The sequence below is a fragment of the Vulpes vulpes genome, chromosome 12, assembly GCF_048418805.1.
Source record: "Vulpes vulpes isolate BD-2025 chromosome 12, VulVul3, whole genome shotgun sequence".
In the NCBI taxonomy this organism is placed as follows: Eukaryota; Metazoa; Chordata; class Mammalia; order Carnivora; family Canidae; genus Vulpes; species Vulpes vulpes.
Genome location: NC_132791.1, coordinates 33665066 through 33689139, shown reverse-complemented (window position 1 = coordinate 33689139; position 24074 = coordinate 33665066). Strand labels below are relative to the sequence as shown.

Below are 24074 nucleotides of genomic sequence, written 5' to 3'. Positions count from 1 at the left end.
CATCTCAGGGTGGTTGGATGGAACCCCACATCAGGCTCCCCACTAGCAAAGATTCTGCAGAGGATTCCTTGTCCCTGGGGCACCTGGGTGGCTCATTCCGTGAGGCATCTGTCTTTGGCTGGATCGCCAATCCCAGGGTCCTTGGATGGAGCCTGTCATCGGGCTCCTTCTCAGTTGGGAGTCTGCTGCTCCCTCTCCTCCCCTGCTCATGCTGCTCTATATATTGCTTTCACTCTCTCTCTGTCTCTCTCTGTCTATCTCTCTCTTGTTATCTAAAAATCAAGATATCTTTTACGAGTAGTGAGCTGCACAGAACAATAAATACGAGATAGACTTTTCCAACATCCGTGGTCTGTATCTGCATAGTGTCCCTGAAAATGAACCTTCAGCCACCAGAGGGAATCCCTGTGCAAGGCTTCCAAGGTTCTGAGCTCTGTGAACTAGTCTTAGGTAGTCCAGTGGTCTGGAGGCTCTCCAAAGCTCAGCCTGGGAGGGCCCCAGCCAAAGCTTCTTCCGTCCTGTTTGTTGTCTCTCCTTGGGCTTTCTTGAGTACCACACAAGAAGCATGGCCGTTGAATTAGTGGAAGAGCCCTGAAATGTGTGCAGAGGAGGGCGACACACCTAGGAATGATAGGCCCCTGTGAGCAGAGGAGTTTGTCTCCATCCGTTCCTGGATCTCAAAGTCCCTGGGAGAGGTGGCCCTGGCTGACTTGGGAGCTGCCTTTGGCGCTTTGTGGATGTGGCTTCTGTGTGAGCCTGGAGGTGATGTGGGCTTTCAGCATTTCAGAACAAAGAGATTCTACATGATTGTTTGACGTTACGAAAGAGAATCAACACATCAGTAACTGTACACTGTGGGAACACATGTCAAGGAAGCAATTCAACTCTTGGATTCCTATCAGCACTTTGGCATCGTTCTAAATTGTGAGAGACTCTGCGTTCATTCTCTTGTCTTTGTAGACATGGTTCACCTGCATATGTGCTTTCCGTATCAGAAATCATGTACCTATCAGTACTCGATAGGTCACTCTTCAACGTTGGCCATTCCATTCCCCGTCGGAAGCCTAACAATTGGCCTTCATGTTTACCAGCGTTAGACATCCTTAACCCTGCATCGCCTTCACATGAGAAGGGTGAACCGACACGGGGTTGTGTATGTACAAAGTTCACATAGGAGCATGGGACATACACTGGACTCTAGAGACAGCACATCCGGGTTCCGAACTTTTCTGGATGATGCGTGGAAAGCCAATCGAGAAGACTCCGGAGGCAAGGGCAATCAGACAACCATGCCCACGTAGTTGGGAAACAGTGCTCTAGAGCCAGTGGAAAGTGCATCATAAAGGAGAGCAAAAAGAGAAGTAGAAAGTGAGGGAGATGTTCAGAAATGGAAAACGCGTCTGTTGCCTACTTAAGCCCCACACACGAGGGAAGATGCTCAGAGAAGCTGGAGCCGCGGTTCCCACACTTGCCCAGCACAGCCAGGCCCACAGCCCCTGCAGGATCCCCGATGGCCCTGCCCTGCTCCTTCTCGCTGGCCTTGGTGCTGCTCAGCTGCCACTCCCTGTGCTGTCTGGCTTGCGACCTGCCCGACACCCACAGCCTGCGCAACTGGAGGGTCTTGACGCTCCTGGGACAGATGAGGAGACTCTCCGCCGGCTCTTGTGTCAATTACACCAATGACTTTGCCTTCCCCAAGGAGGTGTTTGATGTCCAGCGGCTCCAGGAGGCGCAGGCCCTCTCTGTGGTCCACGGGATGACCCAGAAAGTCTTCCACCTCTTCTGCACGAACACGTCCTCTACTCCTTGGAACATGACTCTCCTGGAGGAACTGTGCTCGGGGCTCTCGGAGCAGCTGGATGACCTGGAGGCCTGTCCCCTGCAGGAGGCGGGGCTGGCCGAGACCCCCCTCATGCATGAGGACTCCACCCTGAGGACCTACTTCCAAAGGATCTCCCTCTACCTGCAAGACAAGAACCACAGCCCGTGTGCCTGGGAGATGGTCCGAGCAGAAATTGGGAGATCCTTCTTCTACTTGACAATCTTGCAAGAAAGAATCAGGAGAAGTAATGAGACCCGCCCGGGTCCGCACGGAAATGACATTCCCTGACTGATCGGAGCACACTTGCACGTGTCCTGCTGCCTCAGAGAAGCTCAGGTCTGCCGTCCCGGTGACGGGAAGGTAATCAGGGTGTCGAAGGTGTTCAGGATGGGGCAGCACCATCAAGTCAAGTCGACAAACACTGCTTACTTTCAGATAACCTTGCCCATCGCTCTATTTACTACGAATTCGATTATTTGTTTATGTATTTATTTTATTTATTTCTATTTATACCTTAACTGGGTTCTCCTTGTATAGTAGTAGGTGTACCCTCACTCTGTGATTCAGGGGGACTGGGGATGCTTTCTATTTATTCAGTGTTTTATTCTTTTGGACATTAAACCGTTCTCTGCAAACATTCTTGGATTTGTGGTTTTTTTCGAGAGGGATGGAGTCGGAATAGATCTGATGAAAGATAGGGTGGTACGACTCTTCTCCTCATGATTCTGTTACTCTCCACGAGAAGTCAACCCATAGTCCTCCTCGATGCCAGTGCGTATGTGCCTGTCAGGATGAGGGCGCACACAACCGATCCCATCTCCTACCCTGTATCTCTGAGTTCTCTCGAGAAAAAACAAACCTGCACACAACCAGCAGAGTGAAGGAATGGCAGTAATAGCAAAAGGTACAAGGAGAAGAGGAAGGAACATAGGAACTCTGTAAGCAGAAAAGGAAGCAGGCATATCCGGAAATACGATCAGCAGCACTAGATAATACCTTCCCTATTAGACTGGTGCATGTCCCGGTGCCAATATCCTTAAGAAAATGCCTACTGGGGTCTGCCAGGTACAAGCCGGTCCGTTCCCTTGAAGCCTAGCAATGGAAGCGGTCCCATGGGAACAGAGTCCCGAAGGAGAAGTGGTCTCCAAATGGATTCCCTTGTGGATCCTGTGTGGCCATGTGACTTCTCAGGGCAAGCCACTCACTGAAGCACACAGTCTGTGGAGGTTCCCCACTTTTTTGAAACTCTCCTGCGAGAGGCCTTGTTGTCCTCTTTTGCTCCTGATGATGGACCATTATGGACAGGAGGGCACGTCCCCATTACAACCAGGGGACAGTGGCTGTAGGAACAAGCAAAGACAAAGCAGGAGGATGGGACTTGGTGGGCTGTCCCATGCTCTACAGCAGAAGACTGACCCCTACAGCCAGCAATACACTGAGGTAGTGACCAGGCCTGGACACCTGGCTTGTGTTCTCTGCATCAGCCTGCCCCTGCTGGATGATTCATCTCCAGAGTTAAAAACAGGTTTTTCTCAGAAGGAATGGATTCAGAGAGTGTAGAAACCCAAATTCCTCAGCTTTTCTATGTTTCTCTCTCCCTCTTTTGGAAAATACAGTGTTCCAAAGAGCAGCGAGGTAGGCAATGTGTTTCGCATCCTGTCTGCGCATAGATTCTCAACCTCTCAAATGGTTCTGACAATTTAACCAAGTTAAGTAAAAAAGTATATAAGATTGTCTCAGAGACTGAAGAAAATGTCAAATCAGATCTCTCACCTGAAAAGAAAGGAGGTCATCTTGCATGGATCTCTGAGGTGGTTTCCATCCATGGTAGAAAGGTTATGTTCTATTCAAGGTTGTTGTGAGGTAAATAGTGTCGTTTCCATGTCATTGAAAAAGTTGCTTACAATAGTATGTTTTGAATATTTTCCTAAGGAAGAGTTTTGCTATTCTGTGTTTAATCTTTTGAGTTAACATGTTCTTGACATTTGTGGAGTGGGCGCAGGTGACTGGGCCGTGGGCCAACAGTCCAGGGTCCTGGTCTGCAGGTGGCCCTCCTGTGGCCCTGCTGCAGCCCTCCCCGCCCCCGCAGATCTGCCTGGAAGTCAGGAAGGCGCCTGCTGGGCGCTCCCCATCCTCCAAGCGACCATGGGGACCAGCCTGGCTGGTGACTGGCACTGCCCACCGCGCCCTCACTGCGCTGCAGGGGAGTCCTGTCGTCCTGTCCTCCCATCCCCCCTTCGCCACATGGCATGGTGGCGCATCGTCCCCTCATCTCATCTCTCATAGTCCCATCGTGCCCTTATCTGGGCGCCTCATTACTCCGTGTTCCCGTCACCCCAACTCCCACCAGTCACCCCATCAGTCATCTCCCCAACGTCCCAAGGTTGTCATCCTGTCCTCCCAACGCCTCACTGTCCCAAAGCCCCATCACCCCTTCTTCCAGTGGGTCCCTGGGCATTATGCCCAAGGGCCCCTCCAGTTGCCTCCGGCTTCAAGTCTCCCTGTGACTGTCGCCCCGCCCTCCCGTCCCAACCCCCCCCCCCCCCCCCCCCCGCCCTCCGGAGCCGGTCGCGGCCCCGCCAGCGGGCGCACACTGACCCTGAAGCTGCAAACCCGCCCGCACGCGCGCGTCCCGAGGCTCAAATCCCTTGGGGAAACCGCGTCTTGCAGCCCGTCCTCTGGCTGCACTTTCTCCGCCGAAGGGGCGCCAGGACCCAGGCCGAGCCCGCAAGCGCAGGCTGCAGGACGCCCTCGGGGTACGGGGTCCCCCCCAAGCGCCGTCCGACCGCCCGCTCGGCGCGGACCGGGCGGCAGGACGGGTTTGCGGGGACCCGGGCCGCGGCCCCGAGCCGCCCCCCCAGGCCGCCCCGCGCAGCCTGGGCCCCTCACAGCGGCCGGAGACGCCCCCGCGCCCCCGCGGCCGCAGGGACAACCACCGCCGGCCTGCGGGGCCCCATCCCTGGGCGGCAGGAGGAGGCTGCTGCTGCCGCCCTGGGGCTCCCCCGCGGGACCCCTGCCTGGGAGCGGGAGCCCCGCCCGAGGCGCGCACACCCTCAGGCCCACCGCTCAGCCAAAGGGCCCGCACGCGCGCCTCGGGGGTGCACCTGCTTCGGAGCTTCTTGGGGACCAGAGAACACCCCGAATCCAGAGGACCCGAAGCACCCGTTTGCACCTGCAGCTGCTGCCGCGCATCCTCAGCCTCTTGGGCGCAGAGCGCAGCCAGGCTGGGGGGAGCAAGGCCGCCTCCAGCACCTCCTCTCCAGCCTTGATCGCAGCCCGGAGCCCCGGGAGCCCAGGAAAGAAGAAGGTTGGGCCTGTGTGTGTTGGGGACTGGTTGTGGGGAAGGGATTCCAGAGCATCCATCTCTGTCAGGAGGGCAACCAACACGGCCGCTGTGCCTGGGGGGCCATCGGAGAGGAACTGCAGAGGCGCCTGCTCCTCTTTCAGGACCCTCTAGGAAAGCCCGCAGGCAAAGCACAGAGGTCCTCAGACTCTGTCAAGGACTGACCTACTTTGCTGAGCCCCCTAAGCACTTCGTGGTTAGGTGACAGAAGTATGAGCTTTAAATTTATTCCAGTTTTTACTTTTGCTCATTAAGTGTTTCTATAGGACAATTCTTCTATTTGGTTCTTAGTGAAAAGCGGAACCAAGTCTAATTATATACCCTGATGAAAAAATGGATTTTACAACGCATTCATTTTTATGTTGTTCACATTATAAATAAAAAATAGACTTTCTCTAAACCAGTAGATGTGTTGTGGTCAGAAGAGCGGTGGACATAACAAATCCAAATCTTTGTATCATTGAACTTTGTAGAAAAACCAAGCTCCAAGCAATAATCTCACTCGATTGATACCAGTTGTTTTAAATAGTATAATGACAAAAGGGAAAAATGAAATCTCTCAGCAGACGCTGGGAGCAGACATGTTGGGAATCAAAATAGAAGCAATAAATACCTCCCACAGTTAATGGTAGACATCCAAGTGCAACTATTCCTTAGAAAATGGATATATGAGTCAGTTATTTACAAGCCATTCCATCCCATTAAACCCATGAATGGAAATGATGACAAAGGAAGAGAGTGTAGAATAAAAAAGAAGTTAAAATGGATTCTGTGGGCATACCTGGGTGGCTCAGTGTTTGATCATCTGCCTTTGATTAGGTTCTGATCCTGGGGTCCTGGAATCCAGTCTTCATCAAGCTCCCCACAGGGAGGCTGCTTCTCCCTCTGCCTATGTCTCTGTCTCTCTCTCTCTCTGCCTCTCATGAATAAAAAAACTCTTAAAAGCTTTTGGTTCTTTGTGTGTGTGTGTGTGTGTGTGTGTGTGTGTTTTACTAACAGTTTTGCTTCCAAGTATAAAGCTACTAACTGAAACCAAGACTTATGTGAAACTTCTTCACTTTTTGGAAACTCTCCTAGAAGAGGCCGTTTTCTCTTCTTTTTTTCTTACTATTTTGGACATGAGGGAACGTCCCTGTTACAATGCTGGAATAGTGGTTGTAGCAAAAAGGAAATAGAAAGTTGGATCATATTATTCTGTGGCCTGTCCAATTATTTTCATTGGAAGATTGCCTCCGACAGCCAGAGATGGACTAAGACAGCGACCAAGTCTGGAGAACTTGCTTGTTTGTGTTCTCTGCATCAGCTTCTCCCTGCTGGATGATTTTTCTCTGGAGAAAAAACAAACAAACAAATCCCCAAAACAAATAAACTGCTCTTATCTAAAAAGAACTGACTCTGTTACTGTAATAAGTCACTATCCCTACCTTGTATATCATTTTTGGAAATTATACTTTTATATGTTGGCAAATCGAAGTTCAATTAAAAAAGAGAAAATTATACTTTTTATGATAACATTTTTTATTTTATCACTCAATATGCATGGACATGGAATTTGTGGAAGATAAGCCATATATCTGCAAGAAGAGCGTGACACACCTAGGAATAATATGCCCAGTGATATGAAGAATTTCTCTCCACCTTTCCTGGATCAGAAAGGCATGGTGGAAGGGGTGGCCTTTACAAACTTTGGACCTCCCATTGTCTGTTTGTGGATGTTGCTTCTGTCTGAGCCTGGAGGTGATGTGGGCATCAGGAATTCAGAACAAATTGATTATATATATTTTTTTCAGAACAAATAGATTATATATTATTATTTGATTTTACAAAATACATTCAACACATCAGTAATTATATACAGTGCAAAACAGAAAAAAATAGTTTTGAAAATATCTTGATGAGTATGGAGTCCAGGTGAAGAAATGACTTTCTCAACCGAGGCAACATGAAATGGCCTTACTGGAGAAACACATGTCAAGGAAGTAATTCAACTCTTCGATTCCTATCAACAGTTTGGAATCATTTGAAAGTCTGAGAGACTCTGCGTTCATTCTCTTGTCTTTGTAGACATGGTTCACCTGCATATGTGCTTTCCGTATCACAAATCATGTACCTATCAGCATTCGATAGGTCACTCTTCAACGATGGCCATCCCATTCCACATCGGAAGCCTAACAATTGGCCTTCATGTTTACCAGCGTTAAACATCCTTAACCCTGCATTGCAGTAACATGAGAAGGGTGAACTGACATGTGGTTCAGTTTGTACAGAGTTCAGATAGGAGCATAGTACATACACTGTATTATATACATACCGATCCGGATTACTAACTTTTCTGGATGATGCATGAAAAAACAATCTAGAAGAATTGGGAGGCAAGGGCAATCATGAGAACCACATACATGTAGGTGGAAACAGTGCTCTAGAGCAAGTAGAAAGTGCATAAGGGAAACCAAAAAGAGAAGTAGAAAGTGAGGGAAATGTTCAGAACTTGAAAACAGCGTCTGTTGCCTACTTAAGCCCCACACACGAGGGAAGATGCTCAGAGAAGCTGGAGCCGCGGTTCCCACACTTGCCCAGCGCAGCCAGGCCCACAGCCCCTGCAGGATCCCCGATGGCCCTGCCCTGCTCCTTCTCGCTGGCCCTGGTGCTGCTCAGCTGCCACTCCCTGTGCTGTCTGGCTTGCGACCTGCCCGACACCCACAGCCTGCGCAACTGGAGGGTCCTGACGCTCCTGGGACAGATGAGGAGACTCTCCGCCGGCTCTTGTGACCACGACACCAATGACTTTGCCTTCCCCAAGGAGCTGTTTGATGGCCAGCGGCTCCAGGAGGCGCAGGCCCTCTCTGTGGTCCACGGGATGACCCAGAAGGTCTTCCAACTCTTCTGCACGAACACGTGCTCTGCTCCTTGGAACATGACTCTCCTGGAGGAACTGTGCTTGGGGCTCGTGGAGCAGCTGGATGACCTGGAGGCCTGTCCCCTGCAGGAGGCGGGGCTGGCCGAGACCCCCCTCATGCCTGAGGACTCCACCCTGAGGACCTACTTCCAGAGGATCTCCCTCTACCTGCAAGACAAGAACCACAGTCCGTGTGCCTGGGAGATGGTCCAAGCAGAAATTGGGAGATCCTTGTTCTCATCCACAATCCTGCAAGAAAGAATAAGGAGGAAGGAATGAGACTGGGTTCAACATGGAATTGATTCCCTCTGACAAATAATATCACACTTACCCTGTTCTGCTGTTGAAAGACTCATTTCTGCTGGAACGGTGACTTGAACACAATGAATATGTCAAGTGTTTTCAGAAATATTAAGGACATGCCAACTGTACCAATACTAGTAGACAGATGACCATGGTCTTGTCTGTTTATATATTTAAATATTTATGTAATTATTTATAAGATTTATATCTTCTCATATCATATATGCATCTTTATGTGGCAGCAATACAATAAAATATATTCTATATTTAATGAGTTATCATTTTCTTTATTGAATTTTTATTACAGGAAGTGTTTTGAAAGGCTATCACAAAGTTTAGTTTTACTACCTGATTGAAAACTGGCTGGTGGAGTGCTTGGACCCCTCATGTTACGTTAACATCAGAAGTGTTGACTGACTTCCTCTACGACAAATTATCTATTTCCTTTAGAATATAGGACATGATAAATACAGTTCCTGGTGTCTATATCTTTGATTGCTGTAGGGATAGAAAACTAAAAGCATTCCTCATAGTTAGTCTCACAGTGAAGAAGTGAAAGAAGTGAATTCTCTTACTGATTCTAAAACAGAGAATGTCAGGAAACATACATAAACCTGTGGACTCTCTTGGTACACATGGAAGCACAAACGCCCAGTGTCAGGGGAGAGGTGAGCTTGCATTAGGCAAGAAACACTATGGCTGAGGTCTGTATCTAGCAGGGGAAAACCCGAAACAGAGGTAGCCATGGGGGGAGACAGTGTAGTGTGAGAAGAAGACATGAATGTAGTTCTGAGGATCTTCATCCATCAAAGGGAGGCTGGAGAAGAGCCACAAAGGAGACAGTGGAATCATGGCCACACAGTGTACTGACAAGAGAGAATGGTGCTGAATGTATTTAAGGAAATAAATGTGCTTAGAAGAACAAAGTGGATTCATGGAAGTTGTAGGTTGAATCTGCCCACTATGTCAGAAAAGTTGAAGTCACTGCTGTCTTTCCTGAGAGTAGATTTGGTGGGTGAATAAGCAGAAATTAGTGCCTCTGAAGTACAGAAGAATATACTGTAGATCTGAGAGTAACGGTGTTAGTATTTCTGTGCTTACTTTGCCCTTTTATGCCATATGTCTTTTCTGAGTGAATTCATGGAACTGATGTTCTGGTAAATCACCTCCATGTGTTCCATATTGTATTTATTTAGAATCAAGACTTAACTACATACAATGGTTATCCTGTCTTGGTCATTTCTAACTTGTAAATCAGCAAACTGTTCATCTTTAAGAATTCACGAGGCAGAAATAGATAACTCATCAATCCTTCATCACTTTATCTTGTACCACCCAAAATAATGCTACTAAAAATACTGCCTTTATTTAGGTTACTTAATTCATCATTGTGACCCTGGTTTACTACAGTGCATGATACCATAGTTCTTTTTCCTAGAGAGTTTGATATAAGAATTCTTTTATGTTACTTGCTGGTAATTGTTCCTAATGTTATGAATCACAATTTTGGTGGATCCCCAAATGAGAAAATTCTCATGGCCAGAAAGACTGAAGACTTTCTTCAATAATGAGAGTGGGAAGTTGGGTTAAGCATTCTCTTTCTTTCTCAAAGTAAAGCAAGGGAGAAAAATGAAGTCAGCTAAAAATACAACATGAATCATAGAAATCCATAGAGCAAGAGCGAGTTCTGTATAATTCAGAACTACTCACAGATTTAACACTTATAACAGAATATTGTGAATATTAACTGAACTCATGGACTTCAAAGGTGCCTACATCGCATCTTTGTTGGGCTGGCGAGACTGGGGACCTCAAAAGGGCCGACCCCAGGCCAGCAACCTCCCAATAAGGCCGTCTTGCCCCCTTACCCTAACTTAGCACACAAAGACCCCTAACTAACCCTTGCCCTAATCGGAATGCCGCCCTGCCCCCATCTTCCCACTGAAAACTCTTTATAGACCCCCCTGCAGTTTGCTTGGGTGCGACTTCCCTGGCAGAGGCCAGAGACTTCCCTGCTCTCTCCCTCCCCTGCGGGCCCACGGAACCCGTTGAACCCGTCGGAGAGCACATCCCATTAAAAGCCTGTTTCGACCAACTTTCGCCTGGCCTCTCTATTCCATTTCACTACCCATCGGATTAAACCTGACAATCTTCCACAGAGTAACCACTTAAAATGTGGTACATATTGTCTTTTTTTCAGGTGGCTATATATGAGAATGTCATTTGTCTTTTTCTACAAAATTCTTGGGAACTGTGGCCTACCTCCAGTAACTAACCTCCAAAGGAGGCTACCTCAAAAACCAGAACTCTGTCATGAATTCTAGAGAAGCCTGAGCAATACATTCCTCCTTGCAAAGAATGTTCTTATTTATATTCAGTGATGACATGGTGGCTTGTATGAATATCCGAGAGTCAAAAATACATACCTAGGAGGAAATGCAAAGGAACATGGTATTTCTTTAACCTTCTGGCACCTGCCCCTGCCCTCCCCTCCACATTCCAGAACACATTCCCCTGTACTAACAGTTTCCTTCCTCTCCAAGGCAGAAGTCCTCACAACACCCTGGGCATTCACCATCTTGACCTCCTAGCCTGCTCACACAATGGCTGTTTGGTTGTATTATTGGTTAAAGGTTTCTCTAAAGAGCAACTCATCATAAAGTAAAAAGAAAAACAAAACAAAACAAATGAAATATCTAGGTTTTGCCGCAACACCGGTAACAGAGGCTTTGTTCTGATATCCATCAGATGTGATGCAATAGCAGCTGTGGCTGAAAGGAAACAGAAAGCAGGGTCAGATTGAAGGGTTGGTAAATGGAGTTGCCTAGGGAAGACCGCCCCCTGGCACCATGTATGACCAGGGCCCTCCAGGAAGGCTGGAGGCGGGCTTGGGTTCTCTGCAGAAGAAATGGGATCTCTTTCTGAGGATGTCCCTTCAAGATAAAAAGGCTACTTGTAGGCAACAAGAAATTTTAATGCTGGCAAAACCTGTTTCCTTACTCTAAGACAAAGATTAAATCTTGTCCTGAAAATTTCTATAGTCACATTTGATTATTGAGTTATTGATTTTTTAAAAAGATTTTATTTATTTATTCATGAGAGACACATAGAGAAAGGCAGAGACATAGGCAGAGGGAGAAGCAGGCTCCCAGTGAGGAGTCTGGTGCGGGAATCCAGTCCAGGACCCTTAGATCATGACCTGAGCCAAAGGCAGATGCTCAACCACTGTGCCACCCATGTGCCCCTGAGTTATTGATTCCTAAATCTTGGAAAGTGTTGGGGAACCTAGTTTCAGGGCCAGAGGCAGGGGCAAGGGGAGTGAGCACAACAATGCCATCTTTCCATCCCCAGGAGCCTTTGGTCCACTTACCAGGTTGTGGGGGAGGCAGGGCTCAGCACTCGGGTGCTCAAGGATGGCCTGGGGGAGATCACCGTGCAGCACCAGCTGGAAGCAGCCAAGATTAGCCAGGTTCAGGAGCCAGAGCACCCTCGGCCTCCCACCACCCTCCCTGCCTGCTGATTCCTGTGCTGTGGAGCTCAAGGCCCCCAGATGTCCAGTCCCACACAGAAACACACTACATACAGGAAACCCAGCTTGTGGAGGCCGAGAAAAATCAAGGCCATTCCACCTCAAGTTTAGCATTAGCACAAGTACAGCCATCTTAGGCCCCTGTGAATAAAGAGCTGAACTTTACAGGAAAAACTGCAGAATGTCCTCGGCAGGGAATCCCCTATCAGATCTTAAGAAACACCCCCACCCTTTCCCCCATATTGGAAAAAAAAAATTCCTCCACCCCTTCTGAAAATCCCCTAGACCAGCCCCATAAAAAACCCAGCTGTAACTCACTTCGGGGTCCAAGCCCCTGCTCTGCTGTTGGAGTATACTTGGACCCAAGCTCGAGCTTGTAAATAAATCCTCGTGTACTTGCATCGGTGTCGGCTCCTTGGCGGTTTCTCGGATTCGCGATCTTGGGCACAACACAGCTCACACATTTACACCCAAGGAATCCAGGGGCTCATCTGTGCCAGGGGAGCAGCTATGTTCTGATTACACAAGGGACAAGATGCCCATTGACTCAAAACAGCGCAGCTGCATGTCTGGAAACATGAAGGTGTTGAGGGTCAGCAACAACTTCAGAACCTGGAACAGGAGAGCTGTGAGAGTGTCCACTGGCCCAGCCACATGTCCTCGGCAGGTGGAACGATAGGAACGGGCAGCGCTGAGTCAACTGTCTCTCCCCCTCCTTCCCGAGACTGAGAAGATGCAAGTGGTCTCTGGGAGCACAGAGTTCTCCTACACATGCATGGCCAATAGCAGTGTCCCCAGCACGGGTGACACTGACATGACAGCATCGTCTAGGGTATTGGAGGGGAGAAGGGCTATTCCAGGGCCAGCTGCAAACTTCTGTTTCTAAAGTGTACTGCTTTAGGAGTATTTATAAGGGATTTTGTCAACTTTCCCTTAAACTTAAAGTCAGTCATCCAGGTGACTCATCCCACACCCTCTGTCACCATACAAAACAGGAGCAACAGACCTTTAACACCTGAGGTGGAATCTGGAATCCTGATCCCATCACCCTCCCTGCCTTCCAGATTTTATTTTATGCACTGTCCTGATTCTTAATTCCCCTGTCCATTATGTCCTTCATTTCTTTTAACAGAGACAAGCCATTATCTCAAAACTACTTAATGTTTGATCTTGTATCTCTGGCACCTTCAGAGTAATTCACCCCTCCTGGTTGCTATTTCTCTGTAACCAGCTGTATAAATAAATAAGTGTGACCCAAACAGGGTCATTGAGAAGATGGAGTGAATGATTTCAAAGATCAGAATAGTTAGCATGTAATCAGCTTGGTTGTTACCATCCAACAGCATCACAGTCCTTATTCTTATGCAGATGAAGGGCACAATCCTTCACCTCCTCCAGGTCCCTTTGCCCTCAGGTTAGATTTCCCATGGCAATCTTTCCATGGCCTGAGTGCACTGATCACCTAGGCCTAGCACTCAGGCAAGGGGAGTATGTGCTCTCCTTGCAGGGGGTGAGCTGCTGGGGTTCTGGGAGCCAGGCTGTCATGAGCTGCTTGGTGAGACTCTCTCATCTCTTCTCAGAGCTGATCACACCTGGAGTAAATGAAAGAAAAATCAGGTGGCTGGTCTGGCAAAGCTAGGGGCCGCCCCTGGACCCAGGGGTTGGTCTTGTTGGAGCCTCTACCCCCTACCCCCACCCCCCATCCCACCTTCCCCTGCCTTGGGGTAACTCAGCCCCCACTTCCTTCTCCCTTCTCCCAGAGCAGCTGCTCCCTGGCGGGGTGGGGAGGGGGGGTGCACTGAATTTTACTAACTCACACTTTGTCCTTTTGTCAGCAGAAAGGCCTCTTCTTTCACTTTCGTGACATTCAGACTCAATGTTATTAAACTTTTTGTTTGTCTGCCCACCCACAACTGGGATGTGTTGCCTTCTAGGAAAGCTGAAATGAGAAGCAAAAAACTGATGTCCTGAAAATGATAAGAGAAAACCAGTCCAGCCCCTGGACCTTTCTTTCACTTCCCTTTGTATGATCCTCAAGGTGACGTAGAACATGACACAGAAGGAGCAGGTCGGAGTATGTCCAGTGAATCACTGTGTGAAATGAACTTATTTAAATCCTTTTTCTTGTTGTTACTTAAAATGAAAATGAAACACCATGACTGAGTATAGGCAGGAAGGCTGTTTCTCCCTGCCATAATAGCCTGGGCCTCACCTGCTGCATTCTGAGCATCAGACAGATGAGCAGATTCAGAAGCTTAGTAGAAATACACAGACTGAATGAACCACTAAAGTCACTCTTTACTATGCCAGAAGTTTCTACGGAGAGACACAAATCAGTGAATCCCCTCTGCCCAGCTCAAAATTGTGAGCCTAACAAGTGTTCAGTAGATAAAAGTAAATGAACAATCTGGGCACCTGGGTGGCTCAATAGTTGTGTCTGCCTTCGGCTCAGGTCATGATCCGAGGGTCTTGGGATCAAGTCTGGCATTAGCTCCCCACTGGGAGCCTGCTTCTTCCTCTGCCTATGTCTCTGGTTCTCTCTCTGTGTCTCCCATGAATAAACAAAAAACTTAAAAGTTAAATAAGTAAAAAAATCTTTATAAAAGAAATACTAAATGTAAATCCTGGTTTTCCAAACCAAATGGAAAAATGGATGGTAATATTTATCTGCTTATTGATTCATTCAATTCATGTCACATGTAAATTGGGAATCAATGGGGCAAAATGCAGAATTACCTTCAAGAAACACAGCTGAATAGTCTTCTTTTTTTTTTTCTTTAAGATTAATTTTTTTACTCATGAGACACACAGAGAGGCAGAGACACAGGCAGAGGAAGAAGCAGGCTCCTTGCCAGGAGCCTGATGTGGGACTCGACCCCCGATACAGGGATCATGCTCTGAGCCGATGTTAGACGCCCAACCGCCCAGCCCCCCCAGGTGTCCCCACAGCTGAGTAATCTAACACAGCAACTTTTGTGTTGAAACTTTCAGTCTCACAAAGAAAGAGACATAAATATTTAAAGAAAAAAAAGAGAATAAATATTTTTAAAATTCCAATTATATTGCCAGCACCTAGGTGGCTCAGTCAGTTTAGCGGCCAACTCTTGGTGTCAGGTCAGCTCATGATCTCAATGTCCCGCAGTCTGCTCTGAACTCTGAGTTCTCTCTCCCTCTCCCTCTGCTACTCCTGCTCTCTCTCCATGTCTAAAATAAATATTTTTTCAAATGAAAAAAATAAATTCCACCTATATTTAAAATGCAAAAAGAAGCAAAGGAAACTCATATTGTTACATAGAAGCTTTAAATACAAATAAGTAGGGCTGTTGTGCCCAAGATTGGGAATCCGGGAAACCACCAAGGAGCCGACACCGGTGCAAACACACGGGGATTTATTTACAAGCTCGAGCTCGGGTCCAAGTGTACGCGACACAGCAGAGCAGGGACTTGGACCCCGAGACTAAGAGGCGGAGCAGTTTTATAGGGGTCAGTGGCCAATGGGATACGCAGAAAGTTGCACAGTCGTGTGCGTCCACACGCAGGTGGCCGATTGAATACATCTTACCCTATAGTATCCGTTTGAGCGGGCCTATTACTTTGGTCAGAATCGGCGCACAGTTCTGTCGGGCACAAGGCGGGGTTACATTGTTAGGAGCCCATTTCGGATTAGGGTGTGCCCAGCCGCTTGACTAGGGTGGGGCAGCGCCTTAAGCAATAAGCAATAAGCTGTGGGGGTGATACAGGAGGTGGCCCGTGTAGCACAAAATGGAGTTAGTCCTGCTCTGCTTGTCCAGGGGCAGGGGACTTTTGTTAAATTTCCTGGGTCCCACAGAGCAGCCCGGGTGGCTCAGCGGTTTAGCGCTGCCTTCAGCCCAGGGACTGATCCTGGGGACCTGGGATGGAGTCCCACATCTGACTCCCTGCATGGAGCCTGCTTCTCCCTCTGCCTGTGTCTCTGCCTCTCTATCTCTCTGTGTCTCTCATGAAAAAAATGAATAAAATCTTTAAAAATAAATAAATACAAATAAGTGGAGGGTGGGAGGGTAGATATCCTCTCTAGGGCACCTGGGAGACAGGGAATTGCAGTGGTCTTGCTGGCAGTTGGGCATTGGGTCTAGGATGAACAGCAAATGCCCTGGGTGGTATTCATTTGAAATTATTTATTGCATATCTGGGAGTGAGGGCATGGGAGATGATGTGGTCACTTCTAAGGCAGTGGACAATGAGACAAGGACCTACATGTGCTCCTGAAGACCCTCAACATTGTAAGGTCAGGTATAGGATATCCAGGGATCAAGACAAAGAGACTTTAGTATAACATCTCTTATACAGCAACACCAAACCCATCCAAATTCAGGTTTTAGAAAACACTGCTGGCCAAGCATGGTGTTTGACAAATGCCACCATCTTCAAGGAGACAAGACGGTGTGTAACAGTTGTGAGGAACGTGATGACAAAGATGATCACACTGTTAATGTCTGTCATGAGGGGAGGGTGCCTGCTGTGCCTAGCACAAATGGGGAATTGGAAAGGGAACCTATTCTCTATCTGAGACTGTATTAGTTCTCCAGAGAAACAGAACCAGTATTGTGCATACACATATAGATTTATTTTGAGGGAGTGGCTCATGAGTTTGTGGAGACAGGCAAGTCCAATATCTGGGGAGAGGCCCACAGGCTGGAGAACCCGGGAAGAGCTGCAATCTGAGTCCAAACCTGTCTGCTGCCACAAGTTTCACTTCCTCCAGGAAGGTCAGGCTTTTTCTTTATTTTATTTTTATTTTTTTTTTTATTTTATTTTTTTATTTATTTATGATAGTCACAGAGAGAGAGAGAGAGAGAGAGAGGCAGAGACACAGGCGGAGGGAGAAGCAGGCTCCATGCACCGGAAGCCTGATGTGGGATTCGATCCCGGGTCTCCAGGATCGCGCCCTGGGCCAAAGGCAGGCGCCAAACCGCTGCGCCACCCAGGGATCGGTCAGGCTTTTTCTACTAAGGTCTTCAGTGGATTGGATGGGGCTCCCCCACATTATGGAGGGCAATCTGGTTTGTTCAGAATCTACTAATATAAGTGTCAATCTCGTCTAAAAAATAGCTTCAGGGCAGCGCCAGTGGCTCAGATGTTTAGCACCGCCTTCAGCCCAGGGCCTGCTCCTGGAGACCCAGGATCAAGTCCCACGGCGGGCTCCCTGCATGGAGTCTGCTTCTCCCTCTGACTGTGTCTCTGCCTCTGTGTGTGTGTGTGTGTGTCTCATGAATAAATAAATAAAACTTTTTAAAATAGATAAATAAAAATAAAAAATAGCTTCAGAGAAACATCTAGAATGTTTGGCCAATTATCTGAGTAATACACCCAAGTTGACACATAAAGTTAACCATCCCAAAGGCTTCCCTCAGATACTCAGCAGCCTCTTTGCTTATTGTGGACAGTGATTGTCCCACCATGTGGTCAAGAGCTCAGGCTGGGAAGACAGAAGACCTACCTTCCCAACTATCTCTATGACCTTCATCTCCATGTGCTCTGTTTCCTTCTTCATGAAATGAGCACAATGGAAGGATTCTTTCTGGACCATTCTGTTAACTGGCATGTGCCCCAGTGACTGACCTAGTAGGTGCCTGAAAACAGCTGTTTGGTGAATGCATGTTGGGGAGCAGTGCTCATCTCTCAGCCTATGTCCAGAATAGAGGGAAGTATGGGAGCTGGTGAAAGCGGTCCCCCACTAAGAGATTCAAGGTCATGAGGACTTCCCCTTTCTCATCTCAACCTAGAGCCCCAAGAGTCCAGCTGCATTTTTGGGATATGTGACATTTCTTGTCTCTTACCATTTCTGGAGGCTGAGTGTGAAGTTTCTGGCCCTGTGCTGCCTGTGCAATCCCAACTACTCCACCCCATGACCATACAATGTTCTAGACAATGAAGGAGCACAGGGAAGGACTGTTAGGCCTCTGTCCTGGGTAATGGTCTTTGGTTTTTTCACTTTTAAAGTCCCCTGTATTTCTTGTTCTATTTCTGTGTTAGTATTTTTTAAAAAACATTTTATTTATCTGAGAGAGAGAGAGTGAGAGAGAGAGCAGGATCAAGCGAAGGGGTGGAAGGAGAGGGACAAGCAAATTTCCCACTAGGCAGGGAGCCCTAAGCTTGGCTCAATCCTGGACCCTGAAATTCTGACCCTAGCTGAAGTCAGACTCTTAACCACTGAGCCACCAGGTGCCCGTATTCTTGGGTTGATACTAACAAGATCTTAAAATTGAGATACCTTCACAAACACAAATGAAAGAAGCTGAGATGCTGGTGTGTGTAGAATGCCACTGTCTCCATTCCTCCCTAATCCTGATCACCTTCAGGAGGTCAAAGCTGGCTGTCCTTATGAACTGAAGCTGGCCCTTTTTTCCTCTAAGCCTGAGCTCCTGGCGAACCTTGAACTTACGCTAATGTGGCTGAGGTAGAAGATATAAATCTCCTTTCAGAAGAAAATTATATTCTGGAAATAGATATCTCTACTCACAATAGAGACTACTATTTCAGAGGAAGTGATAACTGAGAATCAATTAATTTTCTCCAGTTTTATGGAAACATTTCTTTGAGAGAAATTTTGTAGGGAGTAGGGATGCTAGAAGACTGGCTGACCTGAGGAAACATGCTCCTGGAGGCAGAGTGAGGGGCCGTGTGAGGGAAAGCCTGATGGATCCAAGGCTGTGTCATGGGATATGCCTGAAGTCATGCACGAGGCCACAGTCCAGGGCTTCACATAGCTGAAAAATTGGAGTGGGGCTCCCTCGCTTAGAGTCTTGGAAGACTAGGGAGAGAGCATACTGAACCACTGGAATCCAAAGGGTAGGTTACCTTAGGAGAAGTGTTGAGATCCTGAGAGAGAGTGAGATCAGGGTAGGAGGGTGCCAGGTGATGAGGTGTGGTCCAAAGACAACGTGGGCTCTGGATTGGAAATAGGATCTGTATCTGTCTTTCCAGTGCAGAAAGGAAAAGGTCAATTTTTAAGGGTGAAAGATAGACTTGACAATGTGGGATCCAATGACATAGCAGGCTGTGTTTGAAGAAAAGCATCCAATGGTTATATGGTGAAAAAAGGGAAAGTGGGTAGTAGAGTCCAATCAGAGAGTGGGGGCCACATGTCTGACCTCATAATACTCTTTTTATCCCACTCCATGGCTTGATTTCACATCTATTTATGATTTGCCTTCTAATGTCAACTCCAGGCTGCACTGGAGACCTGGCATTCCACACTCAACCTTGGAAGGGCCATGCCTGAAATAATAGGATGGATGAATCAGTTTTTCTGAAGACAAAATAGGTCTGATGCCCCCTTAACACCTTTGCTCTGGGCTCCCCAAACAGAATATAAGACCCTGGGTCACATCAGGGTGAAAGTAGCATCTTGTAGGAACTTCAGTAGAATGTTCCATTGGCATAACCTCTTTCAAGATTAGGTTCTGAATGCCCAGGGATGAGGATGCAAAGTCAAAATTCAATGACAATTACAGTAAGCTTCACTTATGGACAGGGCTCTGTCATTTTAATACGGTTTCAGACACAAGGTCCCAAGTGATCATTACAACCACCACACCAGATTTGCAGGCCAGTACTCTCTCCAAAGAGGAGTATGAAGCTTGGGAAAGTTACCAATCTGGAGTATGTCCAAAGGTAGGACCCACACATTTTGTCTCCAAAACCAATATTCCTTCCACTACATCTCACACAACCCACCGACTAGGCAAGATCCATGGCCCAATTCAATCATTCGTCTATTCCAATGGATGAGCAAAATAGTGATCAGGATAGGGCCTTGTTCCCTTCCTAAGGGGCTGGTCTACCAGGTCATTAATTTCTGAGAAGCACTGGTTCTAGGAACAGATCTCAGTGATTATAGACCAGAACCCTTGCTTAATAAACATATGAAGGTTAATCCTGGGAGACCCTCGCATTCAACATTATTTTTTAAGGCTCCAGCTTTTTCTTCCTGCCTCTATGTTGATGCTGAAAGACAAGGAAAAGTGATATGTAAGACAAAGGCAGCAGCCAGTCAATATTAGTGAATAACGTGAGTTTCTACACTGATCTGAGGCCCCTCTTCTTCCAAAGTCATTCATTTTTAAATGAATTGTTGAGATCCTGAGAGAGAGTGAGATCAGGGTAGGAGGGTGCCAGGTGATGAGGTGTGGTCCAAAGACAACGTGGGGTCTGGATAACAATATCTTCTACTAAGCCTTCTCTGAAAAACTCAAGGAATGGTTTTCTGCAAATGTTCCTTTTAGTATATTTCAAGCATGAGCCCTCTGTCTAGGAAAGGCACAGAATGTCAAGTCTTTGGGATCATGTATGCCTCCATTTGATAGGATTTTACTCTGAGGACAGAGTGAGTAACATCTGATGGGAGAGTTTCAGGGACTCAGCAGTGCTCTCCTCTCTTTCATAGGGTCACTGACACAATGAAGGGGCTTGGCCCGGAGACTCCTGAGACGGGAAGTTGCCCGATGAACAAAGGTTGAGAGACTTCTTCTCCATGGATGACTTAATGTGCCAATACAGGGACCCCCAATCAGCTGCTAGAAAGTAGCCTGGAATCTCCCACTGCACCCATTTATTGAAAACATCTTACCTCCCTTATTAATTTCTTTTGTTTTAAAGAGTTTTTTTATTTATTCATAAGAGACAGACAGAGAGAAAGAGGCAGAGACACAGGCAGAGAGAGAAGGAAGCCCCATGCAGGTAGCCTGATGTGGTACTTGATCCCAGGACTCTAGGATCATGCCTTGGCCTGAAGACAGGGGCTCAACCACTGAGCCACCCAGGTGTCCCCCTTATTAATTTCTAATGCACACTTTATCTAAAATCGAACTACTTCTGACAACAAAATTTCTTTCAGATCCTTTGAAAATAATAAAAAATTATTATCTATAAGAATATATCATCAGAAAATAAGGAAGGATGGATGGATTCTTATAGTGGAAACATGGTAGGAGCCAGGGAAAGCCAAGAACAATAATGTCTATGGCTGGAGAGTCAACAAATTCCCCAAGGGGCACTAAAGAGAACATAGAAAAAACATTTTTAATAAAATTAACCCCACCTTGAGGTTAGCTCCAAATGTCTTCACTTCGTGGTTGTTTATCCTGTTAAATCACCCACCTCAATTCTGTTTCCTCACGTTCTACTGGAGTTTCTGAATTAAATGCCTTTCTGTAACCAGAGCTCTTCTACACATTTCTTCCTTCCTTGTTCTCTGCTCACATCTTTCCCATCTTCTCCATTACCAACCCCCACACACTCGCCATCATCTGGGAACAGCTCTGTCTTTCTAAGAAATGAGAGCTAGCACCCTTTAATTGTATGATTACATGATCTCTGGATTTCTATGTTTAGTGCTCTGGCTGTGAACCTAAGCTTCATCACTGAATGAATAGGAGAACTTTTTTTTTTTTTTTAAGTTTGCCTAAGTTCTCTGCCAGATTAATTACATCAGACACTTTGGGGGGAGGCAGGGATGGGCATTCATATTTTAGAATAATTTTATTTTGAGTTAATTTTCAAACTTATACAAAAGTTGAAAGAATAGTAGAAAAAAATCACATATACCCACTACTCAGAGAGCATCCCATGCCAGTTGTCCTCCCCAATTCCTTTATATTCAAAGATTTTAATTGAGGCTTATGTCTTTCACGCAGTCCCCATGTGTTTCTTTATTCTCTTAACTGAACATTTCTTCACTCTGAGGACCTTGATAATTTTGACAAATGTAGGGCAATGACACTGAAGAGAGAGAATGATGTTTTCAAATCCTCACCTCTAAGACAAAAGAACCATGAAAAACAGTAAAAATAATAAATTCAAGTATATAGGAACAGAGTTTGCCTTTTGCCTTGGGCTGCAGTAAATCTCAGTCGAGCATTGTTGTATAACCCAGTCATTCCACTGCAGGGTTTCAGTATTTCTGAGATTCATGTCCAGATTACAGATGTGTATGACTTTTCCCTGAGTTTGTGTCTTTCACCCCAGAAACAAGCCTGGATCTGCAAACATACCCTATGCAGCTCGCTCTGCATCCCCGGGAAAGATGCCCTTTTTACAGTGCTCTGGCTAAAATACTGTCAGAAAGGAGAGGATCCACTCAGGGGCTAATCCAGAGCAGGAAAGGATGTGTGGAAATCATAGTACAGCACCCCTTGGCATCCAGGCCCAATAAGGGAGAGTCCCTTACTGTCCTCACGGCACCATGGGGTCCTAGAGCCAGATGGAGCCTTTCCAGGCTAGGTTCCCACTGCCTTGGAGGCTATGGTTCTCTTGGTACTGGGCGCTGGCCAGCTGGGCTGGTCCTGGTAGTAGGCGGCCCCGGTGGGGTGATTGTGGTGAGTTCTGATGCCCCCCTTTTGGCTTTTGGGGCTCAGGGAGCCTTGCATGCTTGGTTTCACTGGGGTCCAGGAGAAGCATGCATCTCTGACTCCTTAGTTTCTCTGCTGTTGGCCCTGGTGATGCTCTGCTCCACTTCTCACACTTTACCTCTTAGTACATGGCATCTTACACTTTCCCAATCATTTCCCGTATTCACTTAAATTGGTAGCATGGGTATTTTTACCTTTTAATCCATAAGAGCCACTAGCTCAGTGTTGTCTACACAGGAGTCACTGAAATGTCTGTAATTCAGTCCGTCTCTGGTGCAGGGGCCAGAACTCTCATGAGTTTTGTGTATCACAATCCTCACAAATTTATGGTGAGAATTAACTAAGCAATCTCAATGAGCCATCTGAGATATGAGACATATCAAATATAGTTATAATTATCAAGAAAATTATTACATTTGTTGGTTACATTTTAGGCTCTGAGAAATAGTTACCAATTGATTATTTCACTTGACTATGCAAAATAATGAAAATATTTTGTCATTTGGTCTATGCATGAACATATTAGGAAGTAGAAGACAAATTAATGACAAGAGAGAGAATTTGTAATCAGTGAGGTATGAGACAGTCAGGGAACACCGATGTATTAGAAGCCTAGGCTTTCCAGAAAATAAGTGATAGTTCACTATATGCAGTTTGCACAGCTGTCTAATGTTGTGGATGAAGAGGTGGAGTTTGGAACCGAAGATCCTGGGTTTTTAAACCTGGATTTGCTATTGATTTATTAGATTGTTTTATTTATCTAACTCTTAGCAGGTGCTGTTTGGAGATAATACTATTAAAATCCACGTAGAAAGGATGAATGCGTCCCCTACCAGGGTAAAGTGATTTGTAGTTGCTATCATCATCAGCACCACCTTCAGTTTTGCTAAAGTCTATGGAATTTGGTAGGTCTTTGGGGATCATGCTCAGAGTAGCACTATAACATTTGATGAGTAAGCAATTAAGATTAATGTGCCATGAGAAAATGAAGTCAGCATCAAAAAATGTGTTCTTCATGAACACAAATGAACATGAAAAATTAATAATATTCTAATAAAACTTTACCATAACCACAATATTTGGGGATCTTCTTATCAGGGTGTTCTGGACTGAATGTTTGTGTGTATCCAAAATTCACATTGAAACCCCACCCCTCAGTGTAATGGTATTAGGAGGGGGAGTCCTTGGGAGATAATTGGGATTGCATGAGGGTGTAGGGAGGAGGTCCATGAATGGGATAAATGTCTTTATGAGAGTCACAAGAGAGGTTGCTTCCTCTGTCTGCTCTCTACCAGGCATGGATACAAAGAGAAGTTGGCCATCTGCAACCTAGAAGAGGCCTCTCACCAGAACTCAACCATGCTGGCACCCTGATCTTAGACTTCCAGCCTCCGGGATCCTGACAAATAATACATCTCTGTTGTTTGTAAGACACAATCTATTGTACTATGTCATAGCAGCCTGCATTAAGACTCAGGGCATCATTCACTTAGCACTTGAGATATACTAGTCTTGGTTATACCTAAATATGTCAAGTTCACATCATACTAATGCAGGATAGTTGTAAAAAAGGCGGACAGGGGTAAGGGGGAAGTTTCCTAAGAGGAAACTACCCTTACAAGGAAAAAGATCTCATCCTGTAATTCTAGCTTTACTCAGTGTCCCAGCTTTAACTCCTACTGGGAGGACTTGCAACTTGTATGTGACAGAAAGGAAGGGAATGGCTTTGGTTGTCTTAACCCAGACCCAGGAGTCAGCTCAACAACCAGTGGGATATTTAAGTTAAGGCT

At 46.5% G+C, this 24074-nt stretch overlaps 1 protein-coding gene across 1 annotated transcript; it reads left to right on the top strand.

Moving 5' to 3' along the window:
* Positions 1-7741: 7741 nt before the first annotated feature.
* LOC112911643 (interferon alpha-1/2-like) lies at positions 7742-8340 on the top strand. The gene has a single exon (XM_072731985.1). It carries the CDS (start codon positions 7777-7779, stop codon positions 8338-8340), a length of 564 nt encoding a protein of 187 aa, XP_072588086.1. The 5' UTR covers positions 7742-7776.
* The last annotated feature ends 15734 nt before the right edge of the window (positions 8341-24074 follow it).

What these genes read in the sequence shown, in the direction of transcription:
- LOC112911643 (XM_072731985.1), top strand. Translation starts at nt 7,777, where the DNA reads ATGGCCCTGCCCTGCTCCTTCTCGCTGGCCCTGGTGCTGCTCAGCTGC.